The sequence below is a fragment of the Schistocerca gregaria genome, chromosome 11 (genome assembly GCF_023897955.1).
Source record: "Schistocerca gregaria isolate iqSchGreg1 chromosome 11, iqSchGreg1.2, whole genome shotgun sequence".
Taxonomy (NCBI): domain Eukaryota; kingdom Metazoa; phylum Arthropoda; class Insecta; order Orthoptera; family Acrididae; genus Schistocerca; species Schistocerca gregaria.
This window is the reverse complement of record NC_064930.1, coordinates 95,269,744-95,296,370: the sequence shown is the minus strand read 5'-3', so window position 1 is coordinate 95,296,370 and position 26,627 is coordinate 95,269,744. Positions and strand designations below refer to the sequence as shown.

General features: G+C 41.4%; 1 protein-coding gene across 4 annotated transcripts in view; it reads right to left on the bottom strand.

Annotated features, from left to right (window-relative positions):
• LOC126294968 (dynamin-like 120 kDa protein, mitochondrial) overlaps positions 1 to 26,627 on the bottom strand; it is a 190,238-nt gene that overhangs the window by 26,803 nt on the left and 136,808 nt on the right. For all 4 annotated transcript variants that reach the window (XM_049987195.1, XM_049987196.1, XM_049987198.1 and 1 more), the window contains 3 exons: positions 21,831 to 22,018; positions 18,299 to 18,513; positions 5,275 to 5,394 (listed from right to left, as the gene is read on the bottom strand). In XM_049987195.1, the coding sequence (XP_049843152.1) occupies positions 5,275 to 5,394; positions 18,299 to 18,513; positions 21,831 to 22,018 (523 nt within the window). The remainder of the gene's footprint in view (positions 1 to 5,274; positions 5,395 to 18,298; positions 18,514 to 21,830; positions 22,019 to 26,627) is intronic.

The following is a 26,627-nucleotide window of genomic DNA, read 5'->3' as shown; positions in this document are numbered from 1 at the left end:
AAAGATCTGTGATGTGCAGCAACATATACACTGCATATTTCCGTGTTACGAAGGTATAAATTCGAATTCCACCAAGCACCACATGTTACTTTCTGGAGCATTAAAATTGAGATTGCGACGCGCTTTTGTAAGCCAGTCACAGCTCGTGTCACCTGATCTCGCCAGCTGATGGCAGCATTTGACATGTGATGTAGTCAGCCAATAGCAAGATCACTCTTAAGTAGCGCGAACACACAAATAAGAAAAATTAATGGCTTAAATTAATATACAATTGTTGCTACAAGAAAAACAAAGCTATCACATATAATATTGGTCTCTAAGATTAATAAGCTGCAAGAGAAGCTAAGCTTCCACATATATTGTCGATCTTTTTTTTGCGTCATACGTCACATAAATGTGCCAGTAATTTTTTTTAATAATGACGCAAATGTCTGATCTTCTGGGCTCGAAATTCTTCACATGGTCATCCCCGAGGAGTTGATTTTTAAATGAGAGTCAAACGCTCTGTGATTTAAGAAATTCGTTGTACACTCTCTCACAGAGTGTATCTTGCATAAAAGGAAATTTACTTTGAAAGTAATGCTTTTCAAAGTAATATTCGCAATACTTTTCCGTGACCTATTAGAAAGGTACGTTTTAGCAGTTGGCAGAGAGCTCTCATTGGAGGCAATTTGTTGTTAAGAAGCACTGCACAGTCTTCCTAAAGCCTTTGACACCATTTGCTGTTGGCAGTCGCTTGTATGAGCACTGTGTTTTGTTGTTGTATATGGCGCATTTTCTCTGCGACTTAAGTTTTATTTTCGTTTTTTTCTCTCTTTCATGTTTTGTTGGTGCAGTATTATTCTGCAGAAGCGGAATAGAGTAAATTTTTTTGTTAGAGTATTGCTTCTAACCAGTCTGAATCATAAAAATTTAACTGAAAACTACAACAATGATAAATTTCCGGAACTCAAAAAGATTCCCAGGTTTTTCCCAGTTTTCTCCCGGATGAAAAAATTCCCGTTTTTTCCCGGATCTCCCGGTTGTCCCGGGTCGTAGACACCCTTTGCTTAAATTGGCAACGATTCAATTTTTTCATTAATTGTGGATTTGGGGTGATCTCAAAATTACACATTACTATACGAGAAACGAGAATGTGTTTAATATGGTGACACTGCCTATATCCTATATGCCGGATGTGTACACTTCTGGGAGAGCAAAGCATCTAGTGCCCAGAATACTAACCTGTCGTGTGAAGATTGTATTTTTCTACGAAGTGAGACTGAGCTGCACTGACGTTACAAGTAAGTATAATTAAGATATGGTGAAATTTGAAGTTTTTACTGTGACAAGTAAAGTAACTGTAAATAACTTTAAAACGTTAAGAAAACAAATCTACAAGAAAGGATCCTGCCTAACCTTCACCGGAAGGAATACAAGTGAGTACCTTAAAAATGCCACATTCTTTGAGCAGATGGCACTCTTTACTGACTCTGGAAATGTGACAAGTCGACGCATCGTGTGGACGCACATAAACACCCATAAAAGCACTCGGTCTACACGTAACTGACTGACGATACTCTTCTCGGGTATGTACTTTGATAACGTCATCATCTCGACACAATATTTCGGCGAACCAACTGTCTGCCGTCTCGAGGTGAGTACGCTGACGAACAATCTCGCCACAAGTGACAGAACCTGGTGGCTGCTTTATACGACGTGGCTGGCCCACTGTGCCTGTGCACGAAGCAGTGCTGCTGCCCTCGAGCCCGAGTGAACCGGTAGTGTTCCGGTGCAAGAAGTACGCAAAACGATACGTCACTAACACAATGCTAAATAAAAGAATCCACTGGTACAAATGAAGACTACTGTCAGTTAATATCATATAAAATTGGATTCCACGTCTTATTTAAAGGTAAACACGTATCCCGATCAATAATGCACAGTCGGGCACGAAAAACTGTCACCTACTGTTCTGAAGCTGCTGCGATTACATTTTGTTTCGTCAGTATTTCTTTATTATATAACTCTTACATGTTTATCTATCTGTCGATGTACCTGCTCACGGTGAGCAACAATTTGTGTGTAACTGCCAAGCTGTCTGTACTCGGGGCCAGTTTTCTGTGCATTACTCTGTATTATCAGTTAATCAAATTTTTTTAGAACACATTCCTAATAGTGGGAAGCAGGCGCGAACATTTGCATTTCATTATACATCATCTTATGTCCCTCATTAACAAAGTGTTCTGCCAATGCAGATTTTTCTGGCTGGAGAAAACCAGAGTGACAATAGTGTTCTACAGATCAGCCCTGAGTAGTATGTACAGTTTGGCCAATATAAACCATTCCACAATTACAACACTATTTGTATACTTTCGTTTTCCTCAGTCCCAAGTCAACCTTCACTGATCCAAGAAGGGCTGTAATCTCGGGCAGTGGCATAAATACACTTTTGATGTCATATCTTTTTAACATTCTTGAAAATTCTGAGGATATACTCCTAGCAAAAGGTAAAAAAGAACATATTTACAAGTATCCTCTGGTGGTTTCCCTAGTGGTCTGAATTGAAGAGAATATCATATCCATAATGTTAAAAAACAACTTAAAGATAGTCTAATTACTGTATCAAATTTTCTGTGAGATAAATAGGCTATCTTCACCGAAGTCCACAAGACCGTCGTGCGTCAGTGTGGTGATGACAGCTGGTCCCATGAAATCAACAGTCAGTATGTGTAAGTTTACGATATATGTTAAGCTCCGAAGTCCCATAGTCATTTCTGTGAACCAAAAGTTCAACAAAAGAAATTTTGTCACCGTTTTTAACTTTCATTGTAAATTTGATGGATGGATAAAATTAAAATGATCTAAAAAAATGATTTGAAGCATCAATCCCACGAGGCTAAACAATAACAGTATCAACAACATACCTCCAAAAACAGGTGGTTTTAAGAAATGAAGTCTTAAAGAAGGACATAAAATGTATAATGAGTCAAAAATGTTCTCTCCTGGTACCCACTACTGGGAATGTATTCTAATGGAATCTATTGAAATTTGATTACCTGATAATACAGCATTGTGCACGGAAAAAGTGCCCCAAGTACAGACTGCTTGCCAGCTATGAACTAACTTACCCACCACAAGCATGTATATATAACTTGTTTGATAGTCTTTTAGTGTGCCTATCTGCAACTCAGCACTCCGCTGTATGGTGAGTAGCAATCTCTCCTTTTCATAATATTGCCATTATTCCATCCTGGATTTTGCATTGTCTGGAAATACAAAATGTAGTCACAACAGCCTCAAAAAAGTGACAATTGGTGGGGTGACAATGAACAGTCTAGTACTCAGATACAGTTTTTCATGCACCACCATGTATTATTAACGGGAACAAGGGTTCTCTTTACGTACAGTAAGGAATCCTATTTTATCTGATATTAAAGAACAGTGCTCTTCATTTCTACCAGTGTTGCACTAGCAATACATCTTTTGCCTATTTCTTGCGCTGGAACACTAATACTCCATTTGTGCTCAAGGGCAGTGGCATTGCTGCCTGTGCCCTTACGGGGGGCCTGTCGCGGTGAATAAAGCAGCCAATGATTCTGTTGGTTCTGTCAGTTCTGGGAGATTGCTCAAAGCATACTCACCTCAAGATGGTGGGCAGTTGGTCAGCTGAAATATTGTGTCGAGATGACACCTTATCAAAGTGCATACTCGAGACGAGTATTGTCAGTCAATTACATGTAGACTGAGTGTTAGTCTGAACATGCGTATATGTGATGCCTTTTCATGTTTAACTTTGTGCAAACATTTATATTTCCAACAGTATCAATATGAATGTGAATTTGTGCACAAATAATTTCCTCAAAATGAAGGCCGTGAGTAAAAGCACGCAGCTTCCTGGTTTTGGTGAGAATCTCTAGTGCTGTTTAGCAGATGACAGGCAGCAGGGACCCGTGTGTGAGTGTGAGTGTGTGTGTGTGTGTGTGTGTGTGTGTGTGAGTGTGTGAGTGTGTGTGTGTGTGTGTGTGTGTGTGCGCGCACGCTTTGTTGTATAGTGAGTCGAGGTACACTGTGAGGCAGTTTATGTGAAATAATATCTTCCAACTCCAAAGAATGCACGCTGAAATTTACATATTACAGACACAGTTAAGTGAATGGAATGTCACCTCTAAAGATTATTTGAATAAAAATTTGAAATGTAATGCCCTGACTGTTAACTACAAGATAAAAAGTTTCTGACCAATTACTACAAAGAATGAGATATGTCTCGAAGTAGGAGAACAGAAAAGAAACAGCCTACAAATTTATGAAAAATGTATGTGAAAACTGTGGAAGAATATTTACGTTATTTAAGTTACAGCACAACAACTGAGGAGCACAACATCTGAACAACAGAAAAGATGAGATAGATGAAGCTCCTCCACAACCTGAAATGTAGTATATTGATGATGCAAAGAATACAAAACTGAAAAGTAACCTCCATTCTCGTGCATTTTGAGGTCAATTGCATGACCAAATTTGAGGCAGTTAATATAACCTCTTTTGACTGATGATGTGTAAAATAACATTTATAAAATTAAATACGAATGACGTACTGACAGTCAGTTAACCTTCACAGAACAACTACGAGCCTCCCTTAAGTATTTCTCAGTTTCAGTAATAATTGCTGAAATGCTTTGTTTTGAAATGTGAAATAAATAGCTCAAACTGCTATGTGCGTTGCTGCTTGCCAACTAACAAAATATTATTGCCAGCCTTATCTCTGCAATTTCCCATGCAGAAAACCTAATCTCACTGTAAACTGAAATTTACAAACAAAACACTGCTCTGTTATTTAGAAACTGTTTTACACATAGTGGCTTCGTGTTTTCTTTTTCTGTTGCCTTTCACCACAACAAACGCAGCCCAAATTGTCAAACAAAGAAATAGGTGTATAGCAGATTGCTTTGACAGTGAGGCCACGTGTCGACAAAGGACCACATATCCATTTGTACGTCCTTTCTACTAATTTTTGTAAATGCGCTTTTGTGCCCTTTTGTCTGCGACTGCACATGAGGAAAGACGCATCAAGTGGCCATATCTTTACACTGACAAAAGGACTGGGCACTTCCACAGAATTCTCTCTCACTGTGCAAGAGTGGCTTTACAGTCAGCACAGTAGCAACACACATGTTTTACCATATGGTGTTATAGATGTGATGGTCACTTCTCTCGTACTGAAGACATAAAAAGCAAAGAATACAATACTTTTAACTCATTAACAATAGTACCGCGATTAGAGCGAGCAAGACCCACCTCCAGCTTGTCCTTGACGCTCGCCTCCAGGAACCTTACAGCATCATCCCAGCAGCGCTTCTCCGCTATCGAGCGGTCTTCCAGGGTGTTTAGCTGGAGAACTCTCAGCATCTCGGAAGCCTGTAGAGCAAACAGAAATAGCTTATCAATATTCCCACAAAAGAAAATGGGTGAACATTTGACCTCCACATTCTAGTAGATGAGTTCACTAACACTATAAAACTGGGTGGACAACTTGTAAACTGGACCACAACACTCTCACCAAAAGACTATTCAAAATTATGGAGTCAGAGATAAAAAAAAACACTGTTTAGAAGAAAGTAAAGAAGAGTTGGAAGAAGAGATCTTAACAGATTGTCTAGCTTTTGGAATGCTATAGTCCACAACAGCGTTTATGATCTCTGGACTGCAGATGCACAATAGACAGCAGCGCAGTTAGCCAATCAGTTCTCAGTCCATTTCCTCGTTCCATACTGTGTAAACTTCCATCAAATTTGAGCACGTGTGCACAACCTCAACTGACTGATTTCTGTGGTATTCTGTGTATTTTCTCATAGTGGATAAAGCAACTAGGAGGTGCCAAATGTTTCACTAACTGGTAAAAAAACCTTATTTTTAACAAGTACTCATTCTTCAAACATCAAGCAGATTCAGGCGAGCCAGTCTGTGACATGGGCAGGGTGCAGGAAGCTAATGTAGTTGCTGTCTATGCAGTTTCATCCGAGTTGAAATTCCTGGTGTGCTGCACAGCCAGAGGCCATTAATGTTGTTGCCGACTATACAATGAATCACAGGTTTGCAGAGAAGCTTAAAAAGGATGTTGGCAAGAAATGGTAGCAAGAATGGAAGAAAAAAGTTAACTCGTAAAGACATTTTGGGAGCACAACACTGTGAATGATACAAGTTTAGTTCCCGGTACTGGCAATGATTTCTCCTTGGTGGAAGGACTGTGAACCTATTTTTAATGTATTATTTCTTGGGAAAGAAACGTCTACAGTAATCAATTTGCACCAGAAGTAGTACACAAGAGTAATAGCTGACTGGGAAGATGTACAAACCAGACTTGGGGCTAATGAAGGACATAATATGAAGAGCATTTGTTAACAAGTGTAATAAATTTTAACCTCTTTTAACTTTACAAGCATTGGTCAGCATATGCTTATCAACTACTTGTGAAGACGGAAATTTGTTTCCCACATCAAAGCTTCACAATACAGTGATATCCATTATAATGGTTGAAATCACACACATCAGGCGGGGCTGAACGGAGCTATTGAATGTAGTCAATACGCTGCTGTCGAGATTGCCAGCGACTCACTGCTTGTGTAAGGGGCACTTACAGAGAAACTAGCTGCGTTCTCTGTGATACACGGCCCCCTACCAACACTGAAGTTGGGTCAGAATTTGTCATCATCACTACTACAACAACTGCCACGGGACTGGACCACCGCCTTTTCCCTGCTGCACCACCTGTTTCTTCAAATTACTTTATCATACTCTTAAACCAATTTATTTCGCAGCTGTTTCTGTTGGCAATCTTACCGCAATGCACTGTTCCTACTGCTGCCATTATGATAAAACAACTAAAATAACTTTACCAGCAGAGCAGGGTCTTTCTTTAGAGATTTCATTTCGTATGGAAAACTTCAACCTTCCTAACTCTTTACACCGAGAGCCACTTCACAAAAGAACAACGCACTTTGCCAAGTAAGAAAAACAGCATACTGACATCGAGACAGGAAATGTTTCAAATTATCAGTTCTTATAGTGCCTTATTTTCAACTGGTGGCAAAAAGTGGAACTATTCTTTCTTTTCAGCAAACTCCACGATCACACTGATTAATTAACATACCTACGATATCACAGCATCGTACAATTTATGTAGCACATGATGCACCACTCTGAACACCATCAATTATTTCTTGGGAAAGAAACGTCTAAAGTAATCAATTTGCACCAGAAGTGGTACACAAGAGTAATAAACGAAAAAGATATATTTGCAAAATACTGACTGGGAAGATGTACAAACCAGACTACCCGTTACAAGATACCCTCTGCGATGTACTGTAAGCTGGCTTGTGAAGTCTGTATGTAGTTATAGATGTACGCGGAGGACATTTCACAAGCATATTTGCAGAGGTTAACATTGTTACAAAGTACCAGGAGTAAATGGCTATTATGTAATGCACTACCCAGTTGTGCGAAAGTCACTACACAGTTTCTCTATAAAATGCTAAGTGACCTAAGAAGACAAAGTGGACAGCGGCTATCCATTCTCAAATCCAAAATAAACTGAGAGGAAGCCGAAAGACTTGTTAATAGTGTACAACAAAAGCTGAATAGCAAACGAAGAGAATAACCTCGGACAAGTGTGTCACTGAGTGTGAACAGTACCAACTGCGAAAGGCACCATTCCTAAATTTTGGGTGTTACTGAATTAAAGCAGTTCCCTTCCAGCTGTGTAAAAGCCAAGGGATATCTTCTAATATTGTGTTGGACCTCCTTTTACCTAGTGTAGTGCAGCAACTCCACGTGACACGAATTCGCCAAGTCACTCGGAGTCCTTTGCAGAAATACTGAGCCATGCTGCCTCTACAGCTGTTCATATTCGAAAAAGTGTTGCCAGGACAGAATTTTTGCACAAACTGACATCTCAATTATGTCCGACAAATGTTCGAAAGGATTTGTGTTGCATGACCTGGGTGGTCAAATTGTTTGCTCAAACTGTCCAGAATGTTCGTAAAACCACTGCGAACAATTAAGGCCCGATGACGTGGCGCATTTTCATCTGTAAAAACTGAAATCCACAAATGGCTGCAAATGGCGTTCAAGTAGCCGAACATTATCATTTCCAGTAAATGATCAGTTCAGTCGAACTAGAGGACCCGCCCATTCTACGTACACGCAGCTCGTGCCATTACGGAGCTATCACCAGCTCGCACAGTGCCTCGTTCACAGCCTGGGTCCGTGGCTTTGTGGGGTCTGTACCACACTCCAACCTTCCCACTAGCTATTACCAACTAAAATCAGGTCTCATCTGACCAGGCCACGGTTTTCAAGTTCTCTGGGGTCCAACTGATTCGGCCACGAGCCCAAGAGTGGCACTGCGGGCAATGTCGTGTCGTTAGCACAGGCACTCGCACTGCTTGTCTGTTGCCGTAGGCCAGTAACACCAAATTTCGCCACACTGTCATAATAGATACATCTGTCGTACACCCCGCACTGATTTCTGTGGTTATTTCATGAAGTGTTGCTTCTCTGTCAGCACTGACAGCATACGTTCATATGCACGACTGTCCACTTTATCTTTAAATGCGAACTTTTTAGGTTAGGCTTTACCGTGACTGTTACTGACATTAAATGAAACAAAAAGTTCACTGTTACCAGTCACGGTGCCTGGTAACAGTGAACTTTTTGTTTCATTTAATGCCCACTTTATGTTATCTGAATACAAACTGCAATTGCAGAATCCAGTGCCCATCTGTTGCATTCCCCACCAGTCCAGTTACGAGCCTCTGTAGAAGCGAACACCGCCGCTCTATCATTACGTGAAGGTGGTCGGCCACTGCACTGTCTGTGATGAGAGGTAATGCCCGAAATTTGGTATTCTGAGCATACTCTCGACACTGTGGATATCAGAATATGCCTTCCCTAATGATTTCTAAAATGGAATATCCTATGCGTCTAGCTCCAACTACCATCCCGTATTCCAAGTCTGTTAATATCTGTTGTATGACCATAATTATGCTGGAAACCTTTTCACACAAATCACTGGAGTACAAATAACAGCTCTGCCAATGCACTATAATTTTATACCTCGTGTCTCTAATATTACCACTATCTGCATATGTGCATATTGGTATCCCACAGCTTCTCTCAACACCTTTTATTTTCACGCAGTTGAGGGACACAGATGTTGACCCGTACATGCATAGAATCAATGTAACAGCACAACAAGTTTGCTACTAATCACTATAAATACTCTCTCTCTCTAGAACATTTTTGCACAGTGTGGCAGTCTACATACAACACATTGCATGCCAGCCAGTAGGCAATGCCATCTCCACAAGACCAGCTCACAATTCTACTCTGACCTGTGGATTTAGGGAACAAAACTGGGAACCATCACCCACGTGCCACGGTAGCACCAAACGTCTGCCTCAGACGGTAGCGGTTTGCAGCCAGGAGAGTACGGCTGTCATTCCTCTGCACTGGGCAAGATTCTATCCCACTAGCTGTGGCCACCTACATGAATTCAGTGGATGTACACGTCACCAGCTCCGCTCACTCGGGGCCACATAGTGGCAACTTTGGCACACACTGGAGAACGAGGTAAACGGTGTCGGCAGAGTTGGACACAGACATCAAATGGCCATCCCACAGCTGCGGCGTCACCAATGCACTGCGTGCTCGCAGACGGTGAATCCAGGGGGTGTCGCGACACCCCAGAATTATCTAATTTGAGACAAATAAAATTTCCATATCTTGCAGCAGAGTTTTCCCAGCCACCCTGCTCAGAAACAGTGCCTCTACAACCTGCTACCTCTACATCAAAGCGATCCCACTCACCTTAGATCACTATACTTCAGATACACAGGGAGTATACGTGGACAAAGGAAAAAAAAATCCCAAATTTTTCCCAGTTAAAAAATACACTTTCTCTCGGGTGAAAATACACTTTTTCCGTGTTATATGACAGTATACTCTTCCTCAGTGCCGTAAAGCTCATCAATCCTTTGAATGTTTATGGTTTTATATACCAACGTAGAATTTCTTGGCACTTTAGAAAACGAAACTCAGGGGGGGAAAACACATTTTGAAAGACCTTTGATGTGTCGCAACATGTAGGCTGCATATTTTCGAATTACGAAGGTATAAATCTGAATTCCACCAAACACCGCATGTTACTTTCCAAAGCATTCAAATCGAGATCGCAATGCGCTTTTGTAAGCCAGTCATAGCTCAGGTCACGTAATCTCACCTGCTGATGACAGCATAGGACATGTGATATAGACAGCCAATAGCAAGATCACTCTTAAGTAGCACAAACATACAAATAAGAAAAGTTAATGGTTTAAATTAATATACGTAGTATTCACATATAAAATTTATTTCTAAGATTAATAAGCTGGAAGAGAAGTAAAGCTTCCAAATATAATGTTCATCTTTTTTGTGTGTGTTACACTTTAAGATACATCACACAAATGTGCCAGTACAAGTTTTAATAACGACGTAAATGTCTGATCTTCTGGGCTCGAAATTCTTCTAAAGGGTCGTCCTCAAAGAGTTGATTTTGAAATCACAGTCAAACACTTTGTGATTTAAGAAATTCATCGTACGTAGTTCATCTTGCGTACAACAAAATTTGCTTTGAATGTAAAAAGAGCGCCAGATAACAGGTGTCACTTCGCTTGCGCAGCCCATATGTTCATACATGTAAAACATTAAAAGATCTTACATTATGTAATAAAAGAAACAAGACATCAGAGGATACTTTAAGAGCGTCATAATTTCGTGAAGCATACTAAAATGCATAATTCGGCTTTAAATGCACATTCGTACGTTGATTTTCTTGGAGTACCAGTACTGTATTATTTCATGTTATGCATAATGCCATATGTGCACTTGAAATGCAGCGAACAGTTGAAACTAGCCAATAGTGTGAAATTAAAACACTTCATTTCAAATAAAATGACTGCCTCAGCAGAAAAGATTAATAAAAGCTAAATCTCTTTAGCAAACTGGCAAAAATTGTTCTGCAAGGCGATTAATGTTTGTCTGTCAGAAAGGTGAAAATAATATCTGAAACTAATAACGTATTTTAGCCTTCCGTAATTATGCGAACATATTTTAATTCATTTGATAGCTCCCGGCCACAAAAATCCATTTTGTTATCATTTAACATGAGAGCAATAAACGAAGAGGAAACAACAAAATCATGAAACATAAATACAGGTCACGTGGAGACGACCCACTTCCCCACCACAACTCAAACTGCTCTGTGCATCAGCCCCAGATTTACTATATTTCTGAACAGGGGCAATATTAAGTAGTGCCAAGCCACACTTCTGTAACTAGAAGCGGGAGAAGATACTACTCATACGAGACTCAACTGCGCATGCGCAAGGCCCCGCTCACAACTGCTCAAAACAATCTAAGTTAAACAGTTGTCACGTAACGCTCATCGGAGGCAATTTGTTGCTATCAAGCATTGCATAGTCTTCCTAAAGCCTTTGACACACTTTGCTGTTGGCAGACACTTGTATGAGCACTGTTTTGTTGTTGTATACGGCACATTTCCTTTGCAACTTACGTTTTATTTTCGTTTTTTCCCCCCCTTCATTCATGTTTTGTTGCAGCAGTATGATTCTGCAGTAGCACGATACGGTAATATCCTTTGTCAGAGTATTGATTCTTACCAGTCAAAATCACAAAAATTTAACTGAAAACTAAAACAATGAAAAATTCCCGGAATTCTAAAAAATTCCCGGGATTTTCCCGGTTTTCTCCCGGATGAAAAAATTCCCAGGTTTTTCCCAGATCTCCCGGTTGTCCCGGGTTGTATACAACCTGGATACATAAACACAACTGCCTGAGGAATGCGCATATTTTCCACACTCCCTACACCACCAGATGGTCTCACCTACTCACATGGTGTCAACATTGCCTGTGGTGGAGCTGTGCAACCTTACAACTCTAAACAGCCGACACCAGCGCAATTACCTTGATGTCGGTGCCCTAATCTGGGGGCGATATTAAACGGCAGCTTCTGCAGAGGCTCATAATGGGACTGGTGGGGAATGCGACAGTTAAGCACTGGATTCTACAATTGTGAAAATGTACTCAGAATACATAAAATGGACAGTCATACATATGAACACACAATGCATCTGGAGTCTACTTTGAATATGACTGAAGATCTGTACAAATGTAGATGGACTCTCCAGTCTACTCCCTAGGTGATGCCACTTAGAGCACACAGGACACAGAAAGTTGCCAAGTATTATACTGGCTGTTTCACAATTGCAAAATTTAAAGAGTTTTATTTTTATAATCGAGTTTTGCCTCTACGGACTGTGTGGTAACAACCAATTTCATTTTAGTGTCTAGGTCTTGTTCTCATTTCAGCTCGGACTTAGAAGTGCCTGTTTATGCTCTTCGGACAAAGGTCCTCTCAGTCTTTTGGAGGACGGTACCATTTTAAAACCTCGGTAGTTTTTCACCGATCTCCTAAATTTGTTCCTGTCAGGAATTTCTCTCTCTGAGCTACTAATCTGCTTAATATCTTTTTCACATTCTTCGAACCATCTCGACCTCGCTTTCTTAGATTAGATGAAACTCCGTATTCTTTTCGTTAGTCGATCACCGTCCGTGCTCACGAGATGACCGTAAAATAACAACTGTCTCTTCTTAATGGATGCTGTGATAGGTTCTGTCTTGCTGTACGAGCCCTAATTTGCTCTCATTCGCCATTGTCCATCGACCCATCTATTACCTAAGATTTCCCTTAATATCCTACACTCTCGCTTTTCCAGCCGCTCAGCTTGACCTCGTCTATTTGAAGTCAAAGTTTCTTGTGTCTTGGAATCTTTGTTTTTAATATAGTCAAAGTTTTGGACGCATATAAGCCCTCAGGTTTTATGACTGTATTATAACGTCAGAACTTGACCCCTTTACTCATAGACTTTTTATTATAGGTATTGTTTGTCAGTCGGTATGCCTCGTCTAACTTCCTCATCCTGACATTAATTGCTTCTTTTTCTAATCCATTCTCCTGGTTGACTTCACCAAGATACCTGAAATTCTTAACTATTCTGATGTTTCCCAGATTGTGATCATCCACTCAGGTCCATCACCAACTTTTACAGCAATTTCAGACAGTCTGTTGATCTTGTTGACTGCTGACTCTACGTTGTTAGCAAAAATGGCCAGGTCATCCGCAAATGCCAAGCAGTCAATGTACCCCCCTTTGTACTCTGGACCAAGCCTGAAGTGTTCTTCATTTGTTCCTTCTTGGACTAACAACTTTCTACACCCTCAAATGACCTTTTCCAAGATGCACATGAAAAGGAGTGGGGATAGTCCATCTCATTGCCTTATGCCAGTTCCGATTGTGAAGGGTTTTGAGATCTCACCCATAAATTTTATTTTTCACACAGTGTTGGTGAGAGTTTGTTTGATCGGCTTCCTCGATGTATCATCCACCCAAAACTCTTCCAAAATATTCATTAATGCCTCTCAGTTGATGGAGTCATATGCCTTCTGAAAATCAACAAACAAGAGCACGTAGTTATTTCCTCTGGTTTTTTTGTACCTGATGATGTTCTTCAGGTTACAGATATGTTCTGGGCAAGTACGTATTACCCATGTGTAGACAACAAAAAAAGTTGAGTACAAGATGTGTCCAGAAAGGGCCTTCAAAACAGTAATATTCGCCACAACAATTTTTGTTCCCTAAGGTAGCTGCTGTGACAGAAGTATTAAGAGTGCAATTAACTCCAAAGCAAAAGTGTAGAGTTTGGCATTTGACACGCACTCAAATCTAGAGCTGACAAATGTGCACTTCAGATACGGTAAGGGGGGCGCAAATGCTGTGTCGGCTCGTTGTTTGTAGCGAGAGAGGTAGCCGTAGTGAAGATGTCCAGACCGGAAGACATTTGAATGTCTCCATTACCACCTGTGCACTAGTGCAAAGTTTAGATCTCCCGCTTTGGAGACATCTACAACTCTAGATGTACAGGAAGAGATGCTAGAATCTGAACACACAATTCCCTCTATCAGTACACGGAGGTTATGAGTGGAGAGTGAATGTTTGTCAGACAACATTTAAAATCATTGCTGTATTCATCTCCCGTGATGAACACGGAGTCCCTTCAGAATCAAATTTATGCAGGCTGTTACAAAATACATAATACTCTTTGAATTTTGGGTCACAAGACACATATGTGAGGTCCGCATTTTAGTGGGACATGGACATTTTCAACTTCTCCTGTAAAGGAAACTGCCAGTGTGAAGAAAAATGTTCTAGTGAACATAACTGTTTTGAAGGCCACAATTTTAAAAACGAGCATCTGCGATCACACTCCATAGTGAACTACGCAAGAACGTTGTTTACCTGGCCCTCATTAATCCAAACTACCAATTCATCCAGATTCATTTTTTGTTTCCTTTTCCTTAAGGTGAAAATGTGCTGTATATAGCTGCTCTGGTTGGTATACATACAGTTATTTTGTTGGCACCACAGGCTGTATAGAGATCGCTATTCCCACACTTCCAGCTACCGTTACTATAGTCAGTGTGGACCTTACAGAATTAAGAAGCTATATCAGTACCCTTCTTTTGTTCTCGTGATTTGAGTGTGCATGAGAGAAATGCCTTAAAGAGAGAGAGAGAGAGATTGTTTTGATGGACAAAAGGTTGGAGGCATAGAACAAAAAAACAAACTGCTGTAAAACATAGCTGCAGATGTAGTGTAGTTTATGTCCCATCAACTGTGTCAGACTGGAAGCAGAGCCAAAAAGAAGTTGAAGATGTGTGTTTCAAAATGATGACTAACGACAGTTAGCAGAGCTGTGGTATAATAAAGAAAGCAAGAAACAAAACACTGCATGGAGCATTATTCATTTGGTTCAGTGAAAAAGAGAGCACTGTGTTCAGACATCCCATCCAATCCAGCAGGAACAGCTACTAACTTCAACATGGAGCTACCGGATGCCAATCCTAACTTCACAGCCTGCAAAAGTCGTTTGGAAAGATGAGAAAAGCTCCTTATGGCATATCCCAGCTTCCTGTGACTATTGATTCTCAAATCATGAAAAACAGTGTGAATTCACTGCTGAAGTTCACAAAGTTGTCAACACCACTCCATTCCCTGGAATATTAGCGAACATTCCCATTTGTTCCATTTTAGATGACAGTGATGCAGATGCTCGGCTGTAGAATAACAACCCAATGACCTACAGCAAAGTCTGTACTGACCCTGTTGTACTACGACAAATGACAGTGATGTTGAAGTGAACAACAAAAAGTGATTTCAGAGGAATGTTTAGGGTGTTTGGATATGCATGTTGTGCAGACAATTTGTACTGCTTGTTGCTTGTCCACGTTAACAAGCTCGATGGATGCAGAAATTCTGTAAGATGGGGCAGCACTAGCAGTTTGGTCACACTTTGCGGTGCCCGACAGTTTTGCAGTTACTCCGCGCAGCTTTACATTCGCCTTGGAGACGTGCTGCACACCTTGACAATGGACAAGAAGAATTAATTCAGCTGGAAAGTCTGTTCTGAGACCCATTACAGGGTGGGCACTGAACTATTTTAATATTCTGTGTGGCTGTGAAAGCAAAAGTGCGGACAGTTGTATATGGTATTTTTCCAAAGCTATCCGAGTTGGAAGAATATATGCGGACTTCAGTTATTTGGGCATTTTTTATCTCCAGCATAGGTCAGACTGCACAGGAGATATAGTCCACAAAAAGAAGATATTGAAAGGAGAAAATGTACTCCAGATAAGCAAGTCAGTAATTTTTTTGCAGATCTATGCGTCAACGCACTGGAACTATTACATGAAGTCCGCCCTCTGAATGCTCATCAAATTCAGCAGGAATTATACCACTACATAGTTTTTTACAGAGTGTTAACCTCAAGAATTTTGATGAAGAGAAGAGCAGTAGAACCAAGATGTAAGGACAATGGAAGAAATTCCTTGCGCCACCATAAAGTTATGCAATTGGGAAAGTGGAAGGACAGACAGTTCAGACAGTGCCGAAGTTGCAGTTTGAATAAATATATCTGCTGAGAACTGGAACAGACCACGAAGGGAACCTTAGATTCCTGGTGGGAGACAGTTAATATTAGGTTGACAAAGACGACATGCTCAACATGCAGTCCTGAGGTATCCTATTCTGAATAAAAAGACCTGATAAAGCCAGCCCATCGCTTAATAAAAATCCTAGTCTTTTAAAAATTCTGTAGGTGTAAAGAAATGTAGAAGCTGGTTTTAGATGTCCCATCCGCCAGCATCATACGGTTTCAAAAAATAAAAAGTATACAACTAGAGTCCAGGTCTTAAGCAGTTGTCCACAATGTGGGTGAACAGAAAGGTGAATGACCAGCTGCGGAGCGATGCTCACGAAACCCACACTGAACATTTGTTAGCAGTTTCCGAGATTCAAACTACCGTACTAGCCACCTGTTGACCATTTGTTCCTTCACTTTAAAGACAATAATGATGGTGGGAATGAAATGGCAGCTAGAAGGAAGGAGTCTGCACTTACCAGGCTCATGGATTATGGTGGCTTTGTGCCACTGTGTAGTGTGAGAGTAAAGAATTTAGCTGAATTAAATTTGAAAATTTTCTATAAGCATTAGAGGTGTGAAACTATCTGCACCCTTGTCAATAAATGAGCGAGCATGTATATAGTTAGTTTTGTTACAGACCAGACAATAATTAAATGGGACCAAAGTAGTCCAGAAAGCTGTTATTTATATGTAGGTAAAAACCTACATAGTTTTCAAATATTTGTTTTGCATTTTTATTATTTGTCTGAGGTACTCTTTAGGTAGCGTGCGGTGGGTGGAGTTAGATACCATCCCTGTCGCAGCATGTGCTGCACTGATCTACCAATGCTGTACGGAATGATTAAGATCTCAATAACAGTGACAACAATAAAATTAAATTGAATTTGTGTGAAACAGCTGATCGTGTGCAAGAGCATCTACATCTACATTTACATTTATACTTCACAAGCCACCCAACAGTGTGTGGCAGTGGGCAGTTTATGTGCCACTGTCATTACCTCCCTTTTCTGTTCCTGTCGCGTATGGTTCGCGGGAAGAACGACTGTCTGAAAGCCTCCGTGTGCGCTCGAATCTCTCTAATTTTACATTCGTGATCTCCTCGGGAGGTATAAGTAGGGGGAAGCAATATATTCGATACCTCATCCAGAAATGCACCCTCTCTAAACCTGGCGAGTAAGCTACACCGCGATGCAGAGCGCCTCTCTTGCAGAGTCTGCCACTCAAGTTTGCTAAACATCTCCATAACACTATCACGGTCACCAAATAATCCTGTGACGAAACGCGCCACTCTTCTTTGGATCTTCTCTACCTCCTCCATCAACACGACCTGGCATGGATCCCACACTGATGAGCAATACTCGAGTATAGGTCGAACGAGTGTTTTGTAAGCCACCTCCTTTGTTGATGGACTACATTTTCTAAGGACTCTCCCAATGAATCTCAACCTGGTACCCGCCTCACCTACAATTAATTTTATATGATCATTCCACTTCAAATCATTCCGCACGCACACTCACAGATATTTTACGGAAGTAACTGCTGCCAGTGTTTGTTCCGCTATCATATAATCGTACAATAAATGATCCTTCTCTCTATGTATTCGCAATACATTACATTTGTCTATGTTAAGGGTCAGTCGCCACTCCCTGCACCAAGTGCCTATCCGCTGCAAATCTTCCTGCATTTCACTACAATTTTCTAATGCTGCAACTTCTCTGTATACTACAGCACCATCCGCGAAAAAAGCCGCACGGAACTTCCGACACTATCTACCATGTATGCACGCACGGGTGTGTGAAAATGCAAAGCTGCAATAATGAGAGAAACTAAATATTGGATGAAGTCAGATCTGATATACATTCAGAGTAGTTTTCAGAAAGGAGAAGAGGTTTATTGAAAAGCAATTACCTATCACTTTCACATTTTCACTCTCCGATTCTCTTCAGAACTTTTTGTTTCATTAGGAAATGTGGCATCCTTCCAGATACAACGTGAATATCAGAAATAGAGGCTGCAACACCTGAATGCGAACGTAGTTTAGTCCCGGGGAAAGTGGAATGTGACGAGAAACAGGCACACACTGGCTACGTTGCAGTAAAACCATTACCGTCGCATTTGCAATTAGTAGGAGCCTACGAGAGATCCCGAACCTCCACCACTCGCTACCCAGATGACGACGGCGACTGCAGCTGCCGTAGAGAGAGCACCTCGGGCGGGCGGCCTACCTTGGCCTCCCAGGAGTGGCGCTGCATGGCGTCGGCCACCACGGCTGCCTTGAGGCTGTCGAAGATGTCGTCGTGGTCCTTGCTGCGGCTTGCCGCCTGCATGAAGGCCTGGAACTCGTCGCTCAGCACCTCCCAGCCGGCCTCCACCGACTTCTGCGGCAGCTGCTGGTCCGCCCACTGCCGCAGTCGGATGTCCACCGTCGTGTTGAACGTGCCTGTAGATCAGATGTCCCGTCAGTATGGCGAAACGGTATGCCCGTGTCTGTACTCTGCAAACCACTTCGAAGGGCACGGAGAGGGTACTTTGCACTATTTGTAAGTCATTAGTGGATCTTCCAGTTCAAAGTGTACACAGTCTGAAAAGAATGTCTGCTCAGATCCCTGTGTGCACGCTGCCGTCTCTGTGATCCCTACGGAAGCAGCACGAAGGGGATTTTAGAACATTCCTATACCCCTCACTCACACCTGGTTGTTAATAGTTTGTAAGCTGGCTTTCACGGGAAAGTGTGCGTTTTTCAAGTTTGCGTTTAACCTTTCAGTTTTTTCAGCTTCTTTGTGATACTCTCCAATGAGTCAAACGAACCTTCGCTCATTTGTGCTGTCTTTCTATGCGTAAGTTCAAAGTCTCCTGTTGGTCGTATTGTCACGGAACTAGTGGTACACTCTCGGTTATTAGTACAGAACATGATACATTCATTTATTTCACTTCACAAACCAATAAAATTACTCACGCATAATGAATTCATTTGTTTACAATGCAAATATTATTAACGTAATGTTCACACCTGAACAAAAAACTGAAATGGTTGGAACTTCACAAGCAAATTTTGCAGCATCATGGGGGTCATATGGTCTGGTAATCCTCCATCCCCCATCCATGAAGGAGGCTTTCTTTTGGAACTGAAAAGGTTAGTTATGAAGATTTGGGTGTGTGAAGAGGGCCATTTGCTCTTGACAGCATAATATATCTAAGTGTGGTCTGTCAGTGCATGCCACTTTAACTTCGCCACACACTCCCGCAGCCCCGTGGTCCTGTAGCCATCCGTGAAGGTGGTTTGGTTTGAACGTCTGGGTGTCAAAAGAGGGCATCATACTAATGGATTTCATACGGGACGAGTGGGACGAAGCTCGGAATCGAGTGCCAAAGTGACTGAGACTGGCCATAATGTTCCTTCGAGAAGATTCAAGAAATTGACAACTAGTTGTGATTATCAGTGAAGATTATAATGAAATGTGGAGAAAAGGAGTGAACATATAGTTGCATTCCAATTAAAAATGTTCACAGAACTAAATTTGTAGCCCAAAATCTGTCCTGCAAGGAGAAATTCACCTCAAGAAGCATTGTGCCAGCAACAAAAACCAGACCTAACAATTAAAGCACATGAACAGAAGTTCAGTAAGAGAAAAATAATTTTTTTTTCAACATTGGCTTTAAAACAGTTCTAATACCATTTCTCAAACTTCTCTTTCATGACACTGCAGGGTAATGACAAAAATGACTACCAGATCAATGCGGAGATAGTGAAGTTGACTAAGTCTTTCTTCTTCTTTCACTTTGATTATTTCAGAAAAGTGCTGGTAAGGTGATATAGTGTATCTCTTATGGTTCCCACACGCTTCAGCAGTATTCCAGGATAAATAGCATACGTGTTTTGTGAATGATTTCCTTTGTGGACTGATTGCATTTCCCAGAATTCTGCCAATGATCTCAAGTATGCCACCTGCTGGGACAGCAGAAAAGGAGGGAAGTAAAAAATACTGTGGGTGTGTTGGTAAAACAGGGCTGTGCAATGCTGAAGTGGCAACAGGGAAGGGACAGGTCTGTAAAGGACAATGACTGACGAAGGTTGAGGAATATATGATTTGTAGACAGCATTCCCACCTGCACAGTTCAGAAAAGCTAGTGTTTGAGGGAAGGACCAAGACGGCATAGACTGGGAAGCAGTCACTGTAATAAAGAACGTCGTGTAGAGCAGGGTGCTCGGCAAGTTGACAATCCAGCTGTTTCTCAGACACAGTTTGACAGTGGCCATTTGTGCAGAAAGACTGCTTAACAGTTGTCATACCCACACAGCAAGTAGCAAATCGGTTGCAGCTTAGCTTGCAGATCACACGACTGGTTTCACAGGTAGTCCTTCCTCTGATGGGACAGGTGACGCTTCTGACCAGACTGGAGTAGGTGGCGGTGGTGGTGGTGGGCGGGTTTATGGGACAAGTTTTGCATCTTTGTCTATTTCTGTGATATGAGCCATGAGGCAAGGCGTTGGGAGCAGGGGTTGTGTTGGGATGGACAAGGATATAGTGTAGGTTTGGTGGGCAGTGGGATACCATTGTGGGAGGGGGAGGAGAGGGTAGTGAGTAGGACATCCCTCATTCCAGGGCACAATGAGAGGTAGTCAAAACCCTGTCACAGAATGTCATTCAGCTGGTGGTGGTACCGAGTCACGAGGCATGAGGGGAATGTTCCTCTGTGGCCAGGTGGTGGGACTTTGGGAGGTGAAGTGGGGGTGGGTGACTGGAGAAATAAGGCACAGGAGATCTGTTTCTGTACAGGACAAGTAGGGCAACCACAGTCTGTGAAGGTCTCAGTGAGACCCCTCAGAATGTTTTGAGAGAGACTGCTTGTCAATACTGATGCAACAGCCACAGGTGGTTAGGAATTATGGAAGAGATTTTTTGGTACGGAATGGGTGGCAACTGTTGAAGTTATTTCAGTGACTGCTTCACAGCCTATTCCATCCAGATCCTCTGGACAAATACCAGCTTTCCTGAATTTTGCACGTGGGAATTTTTCCTGCAATATATACTGTGTTCCCGTAACCCTCTTGGCCTCTACCTTTGTTAATGGTTATACTTTACTCACCTATGGGGGGATAGTTGAGTAAAGTATAACAGTTAACAAAGGTAGAGGCCAAGAGGGTTACAGGAATGCACAGCTCAGAAGTAAAGGTGTGGTGCAGTACCCCCAAGACAGGTATCGTCGGACCTTACTTTTTTTGAAAATGGAGGAACTGCAGTTACTGTGACATCTGCGTGTTATATCGAAGCATTAAACAACTGCATGAAATTAAGAATGTACATTAACAAGCCCTGCACAATTGGTTACCTCAAGATTTCCAGTTGTCAGGAACCTGGAGCTGTGCCGAATGAAATGTCGGAAACAGCTGTACATAACTTTCAGCGTAGGACCCAAATTTGTGTCCAGCAAGGAGGACATCATCTCAATGACATTATTTTCTGACCCTAAATAAGGTATGTAGATTTAAAAAATGTAATAAAACTACTATTACTGGAGTCGAGTTCTCCCATTCCCCCTCCCCTCCCCAATAAAACCAGATTTCAATTATTTCACAGTGAAAAACACGTTTCCACTGCTCCATCCTGTACAATTATAAAAATATACGGCCCGATTATCTTCAATCTCTTTTTCTAGCAACAATATAAACAAAAAATAATAATCCACACTGACAGGGAAATTAAACATAAAAGAAACTGGAGTATACAACACCTGAACCAGAATGATGACACGCACCTTGGTTGCCGGTCTGGGCGGCGGGAAGGTAGATGTTCTCGAAGACGTGTGTCGACACCTTCTCCCAGAGCTTGCGCATCAGCAGCTCCTCCCAGCGGCGAGGCGGCACCTGGCTCAGGTTGATCACCTCGTCCAGGATCTCGCCACGCGCCTTCTCGAATAGCTCGTCCCGGTCCAGCTCGCGCAGCCTGGGAACAGTGTTCGGTCATTACTAGGGCCCAGATTTAAATAAAAAGTCATATTTTTTTCTGAACTATAGGGTGAATTTTAGAACAATTTATACACAAATCCAGGCATTTTAATGTTGAAAAATGTATTTTGATTGTGTATATAAAGTCATATTTCAACAAATTTTATTAATAGGTCATATTGTGGTTAATTTTTAATATAACAGGTCATATTTCCGTCAACTTTTGCCAAAAATGCATATACCATTTTTCTCGTATCTTACGGGACAAGCGAATAAGAAAATGAAAATGTTGTCCACGAGACAATATGTAATGTGCTATTGTGAAAGATAAAAAGATAAATTAGCACACAGCTTTAGCAGAAAATTGGTGTACCACAACAGTCATTTCGCAAACATAAAACATTATTGCGCAGAGTTGACAATACTCTCTCGGAGCCAACGCAGGTGGCTTCTGCCGTAATAATGTTCGCAGTCGCACAGGTGTTCCCAGTAACCAGTTTGAATACAGCCTTTGCCTTGCTCAACGTGCCTAAAGCAAAGTGCTCCGACAGGGTGAAGTTGCGAGGATATGTTCGAGAATTTGGAGAGAAGTTCTTTAGTACTGATGTATAAACATTATTTTGTAAACTGTGTGAAGTTAATGTTAGTGCAGAAAAGCGCTTATTGTGCAACAACACTGTAATACCGCTAAACACACAGCACCTGTGTGAAACGAAGTGCTGAAAATAACAGCAGGCAAACTCTGTTATTTGAACAGACAGGTCAATTGTCAACCGTGCAATCGTTCTACAAGGATTTGTCTGAGATGATGGTGTCCTTCAACATCCCATTGGAAAAGTTGAAGAATCCACACTTCAGACGGTTCTTGGAGAAGTACACAACACATCCAGTTCCAGATGAATCTACACAGAGAAAGACCTATTTATCCGTATGCCACAATGATGTGCTCACCAAAATACGAATTACTATTGCTGAGTAAAAGGTCTGGCTGTCGATTGATGAAACTACGGATAATAGTGGGCGATATATTGCAAATGATGTTGTTGGTGTTCTAAAAGTTGATGGCCTTGGAGATATGTTCCTACTAACGTGTGAAGCTCTCAATAGAGTAAACAATTCGATGACTGCTATTTTGTTCGACAACTTTCTGAAGTTACTGTGGCCGGATGGTGTGAAAAGAGACAACGTTTTGCTGCTTGTAACAGATGGTGCTTCATATATGGTTAAAGCAGCCAAAGGGCTTCAGATTCTCTACCCCAGTATGGTGTACGCCACTTGCCTTGCACATGCGTTGCACGGAGTAGCCGAAGAGGTGCGATCAAATTACCCTGGCGTGTATAAATTAATTTCTGTGGCAAGAAAATGCATGTGAAGGCTCCACTACGGGTGCAGAAATTCATGGAACATGCACCTTCAACGCCCCTCTCACCTAAACCTGCTCTTACACGATGGGGTTCTTGGCTTAATGCATCTGAGTATTACTGCAGCACCTACACCCAAATAAAGACAATCTTCTGTCAGCTTGATAGCAATGAATCAAGTGCTATCAACATTGTGAAAGAAGTTTTTACAATTACATTGTCTCGAAACTTGGCATACATCAACACCAATTTTTCAGTGACATCAAAAGCCATCAAACGACTGGAAGCTGTTGGTACTCCACTACGTGAGGCCCTGAGTATTGTGCAACGTGTGCAGAGTGAGTTGGATCCAGATCGTGGTCATGTGGCTGACAAAGTGAAAACCAAATAGCAAAGTGTTCTTCAACAAAATCCTGGATATTCTACATTGTGCAAAATTAGTGACAGTCTTTCAGGGAATGGCGCAACATTTGAAAATACTGAAACAAAGCTGAACTCCAGTGACCTGGCAGCCGTCAAATACACTCCAGTGACGTCTTGTGAAGTGGAGAGGAGCTTTTACAGGTACAAAACTATCCTCAGCGACAACCGTAGATCTTTGACAACGGAAAACCTGAAAATGCACCTTGTGTTCCAGTGCAACTTTGCAGATACTGAAAATTGACATACAGTATTAAATAATGTGAAACACTTTAAATGCTATGTAGAAATAAAAACTTTGTTTTACTGTTTCGGTAGATGATCTTTTCACTGTACTTTGTGTTTAGAAAATAAAACATTCAGACATTCAAAAAAATATGTGCAAATTAGCCACTAACCCTACAGAAAGAAAGAACTATACTTACAATATTCTGAGAAGTGAATTTCGTATTACTTTATGTTGAATAAAAAATTAAATAAACAAATAAGAATGCTTTAAATAAACTTCTATTAAGTCATATTTTATTTTTAATGTCAAACTTAGGTAAGTTTTAGGTCATAAATGCTTGCATATTTTACTGTTTTTTAGGTAATTACAATCCAGGCCCTAGTCATTACTTGCCGGACTGCGACGGAACAGCCATTTCCGTACGAGTCTGAAGATGGTTCTCTACTCTGCACCGACAATCACTGGTTACCAGTAAATACTGCATTCGAGGAGTATCTTCAGTGAATGTACTGACAAATTTCCACCTTTTAATCATGTCTGTCTGCAGCTTGACATGTCTTGTTTATGGTAGTAGCAATCTGTCTTTTCCTACATTGTTGAATTTGAACCTTTCCAATTTCAATTACAAGTAGGGGAACAGTGCTTAATATGTGCCTGTGACAAGTAAGAGCCACTTGGTGTTTCTCAGGTTTGCTGCAAAATGGCAGATGTGCAGTGCCCAGAATAAAGCACAGATATCACTCCACCATTTGCTAGAGCCTGGGTCATGAATCTTCAAATTTGTGTTAAAAGAAACTTTACGAGTTTTGAGTGTTGAGTCTGGTGAACAGTGTAAGTTTTAGCATCAGTCTATACTCCTGAAGGTAAGAAGTACTATTATCGTACTTAAATTAATATTTAAGAAGTGTGATGAAGATTGTAATATAATCCTGTTCACTCAAGTCTGTTTCCGAGTAGTATGCGCCATACCAAAGTTGGATGGTAAGGACTACATACAAAACTTTTTGTTTTGTTTTTATAGAAAAAGGCCAAGGTTGGAGAAACAGCATACCAAATGAGGGGCGAGATGAGAATTCTGCAATGAAGCAAAAAGTTTCAAGTGTTTTGGAAGGTGAAATGAGCAAAAAGGCTGCTGCTGATCATTTTAATGTTCGTAGAACTATAGGATGGTTCAAAAAAAGTGCTGGCTTTGACACAGCTGGTAAATTTTTGTTTGTCGGCTGCTGACATTGTTTTGATTCGTTTATTTCCAGTAACATTCCGACTGTGGATTCAGTTTGAATTTCTTGCATTAGTTGTCTAGCCATGGAGCAATTCCCATTTGGCAATGTGTGCCAATCATGAAAACATTTCATAAGAATGGAGAAAGCTATGCAGCAACTGTCAGGCAACTTCGCACGACTAGAGAGTGGCAACTAATGAATAGACAGTTTGCAAACTTATGGAAAAGTTATTTGAGACGAGTTCAACAGTAAACCTTAAAAGTCCTACACAGCGGTGTTCTGAGCAAAACATTGCAGTGTTTTGTGACAATGTGGCTGTTAGCCCAATGAAATCAATTCATCACTCTTCCCGACAATAGAGCTTATGCTGTTCATCAGTACAGAGGATTCTCTGGAATGATCTCCACAACCACACCTATAAAATTTAGTTGACGGAACAACTGAAATTGACAGATCATTTTTCACACACAAAATTGGAAGGCTAGATGAACATATCTATGTATTTTGTTTCTGTATCTTGTAAAAATAAACTTTGTACTTTGACGTTTCAGAAACAAAAACCTTTTTGAACCACCCTGTACATGTAAAGGAAGCCTGCTCGGTTGGCTGTGCGGTCTAACGCACGGCTTTCCGGGCGGGAAGGAGCGCCGGTCCCCGGCACGCATCCGCCTGGTGGATTTGTGTCGAGGTCCGGTGAGCCAGCCAGTTTGTGGATGGTTTTTAGCCAGTTTTCCATCTGCCTCTGCAAATGCGGGCTGGTTCCCCTTATTCCACCTCGGCTACACTGTATCGGCGATTGCTGCGCAAACAAGTTCTCCAAGTACGCATACACCACCATTACCCTACCACGCAAACATAGGGGTTACACTCGTCTGGTGTGTGACGTTTCCTGGGGTGGGGGGTGGGGGGGTGTAATCCACCGGGGGCCGAACAACACAATAACCCTGGGTTCGGTGTGGGTGGCAGAGGGATGAAATGGACTGAAGTGGGTTACGGACCACTGCGGCTGCGGTGGGGACGGAGCCTCTCTGTCGTTTCTAGGTCCCCAGATAACATAACATGTAAAGCACAGCAAAATGATTTTAGGGAATCAGCAAATATATATGATTCCTCATTTGGGGGTTTTCCAAACCACTATTTTAAGAAAAGTATGAAGAACTGCTTGTAGCACAGGAGCAGTTTTGATTACTAGTAAATGCTGCTGGCTAAGACTCAGTTTTAAAAGTTGACTTATCACATGTCAGAAAATTTAAAAGCTGTCTCACTGGTTTAACAGAGAAAAGAAACTGACAAGTAAAAATTTCTGTTAAATCTGAATGAAGAAGCACCCAGAACTGTCTTCCAGAAACCTTCAGCCCGGAAGTTTAATGTGTT